The 1,876-nt window shown below is 29.4% G+C and overlaps 1 protein-coding gene across 1 annotated transcript; it reads left to right on the top strand.

The window, feature by feature from the left end:
• Nucleotides 1–297: 297 nt before the first annotated feature.
• On the top strand, nucleotides 298–1,611 carry LOC133323911 (transmembrane protein 50B). Its single transcript, XM_061532814.1, has 4 exons — nucleotides 298–399; nucleotides 877–1,011; nucleotides 1,299–1,428; nucleotides 1,496–1,611. Exons 1-4 carry the CDS (start codon nucleotides 316–318, stop codon nucleotides 1,603–1,605), a joined length of 459 nt encoding a protein of 152 aa, XP_061388798.1. The 5' UTR covers nucleotides 298–315; the 3' UTR covers nucleotides 1,606–1,611.
• The last annotated feature ends 265 nt before the right edge of the window (nucleotides 1,612–1,876 follow it).

Genomic DNA, 1,876 nt, shown 5'->3' with positions numbered 1-1,876 from the left:
ACCCATTAATTTTTTTTAAGAAAAAAAAAAACAATCACATCAATATCTTTATCTGCAATACTTTTTCCGGTCAAATCCATAACAAATTCTAATCCAAAAAATGTATATATATCATGGTTTAATAGATGATTGGAATGGTACTGAAATGGTCACGGGGGTACTTTTTTGGGTAAAAAGGTACTGAAAAAAGTACTATTCTACTGAATTTTCCATCCCTGCATTTCAAATTATTAGTCAACAAAAAAAAAAAAAAAACAAGAAGAAGCAAGCTTACAATTTTATAGAACGAATAATTTGCATAGAATTTTTGTGAATATGTCAATCTTGGATAATATTAGGGATTGGTTCACATCTGAAACAGCTCGCAACAAAAATTCTTCATTAATTGCGGGATTGTTGGTAAGCCCAAATGAAAAATTTTGGTCAAATGACAAATTTTGTTATGCCTTTGTTTTCGATATCGTCGCAGTATACATTTATGTATATATGTTGACTTTGTATATTTGTCTGTTGTGGTCCATAAAAAGTATAAGGAGCAAGTTGGACTCATTCTGAAAATGTTTAGTTTTAAGACTATGGTGCATTTCCAAAACTTCAGGGGAAAGTCAACATAAGTTAAAAGCATCCCAAAGGAAACTATTATGTTCAAATACACTGACAGCTTTGTTTGAAAATCACAACAGTTTGTACCTAATTTCATATGAAGTCTTGCAATTGTTAGTTGCCAAGTTTTTGGAACGACGAAATTGTAATTATTCTAATTTTTTTAGGAACCAAGACGAAGTAGACATTATGGATATATTTGTTGAAAATATTTGTGTTTCCATTACGCTATTAAAATTTTATATAAACTAAAAAAATATATTTTTTCTATAGTTCTTTGCAGGATGGTGGACATTAATAGATGCAATGTCAGTAGACCCCAAACATCAAATAACCACTGGTCATGTCTTTATTGGAATCTTTGGTACAATTAGCCTGTTCATGGTAAACACCGTTAAAAATTCACATGTAAGTAATTTTGTTATATTGCGTTTTATTTTGTATATTGTATCTGCAAAGTTTACTGCTCCATCTTCTTCAAAGCAACTAACATTCCATAACGAAATAATTAATCTAATCCGGCAGATACATTTTAATATAATTTTCCCAAAGATAGTTAATTTGCTAATCAAATGTGGTTAAAATGCCTGCAACTATGTATATTCCTCCAGTCCTCTAGTGCCAGCCTCAAAAACATATTTTAATTTTACACATTTTATTCACATTATAATAGAAATTCATTTCTTCTTTTATAGATATCTGAAGATAATACCTCCGAATCCGGAGCTAGAATTGCAAAAATATGGCTGCTAATTGGTTTTGTTATGGGATTTGCTTCCATTATTGCAGCTATATGGGTAATGATTGATGACTTCATTAACAATCGTAAGTATTTGTAACTGTGTTCACATTCCATGTTTAGGACTAATTATTTTAATAATTCACAATACAGCCAAAAAGGATTCTGGTCTTGGGGTGGCATTACTTATGCAAAATTTATTGATACTCTTATCTAATCTTACATACAAATTTGGACGCGACGAAGAACTGTGGAATGAGTAAATCTATAGGACATATATACAAGTGTAACACTTACTAGAAAGTTTGAAATTTTCAATATAAATATTTAATATATTCATATAATCAATTATCGAAGTCCAGCATTTCTAAACGGTATTAACATACAAATAAAGAAATCTCAATACGATTTAATATATAGATCAGTTTTATTTCTTTGTTTTTATTTCAATACAATATTATCGGAAATACTATTTACATTTTTGGTATACAAAAAAGCTTAAGCACCCACACCATGAACACATTAAAAGACAAA

Source organism: Musca vetustissima, unplaced genomic scaffold, assembly GCF_032173495.1.
Source record: "Musca vetustissima isolate MV318-11 ecotype Yass unplaced genomic scaffold, APGP_CSIRO_Mvet_v1 utg24669, whole genome shotgun sequence".
Classification (NCBI taxonomy): domain Eukaryota; kingdom Metazoa; phylum Arthropoda; class Insecta; order Diptera; family Muscidae; genus Musca; species Musca vetustissima.
The sequence above is the reverse complement of the archived record's forward strand: the minus strand, read 5'-3'. Positions and strand labels throughout refer to the sequence as shown.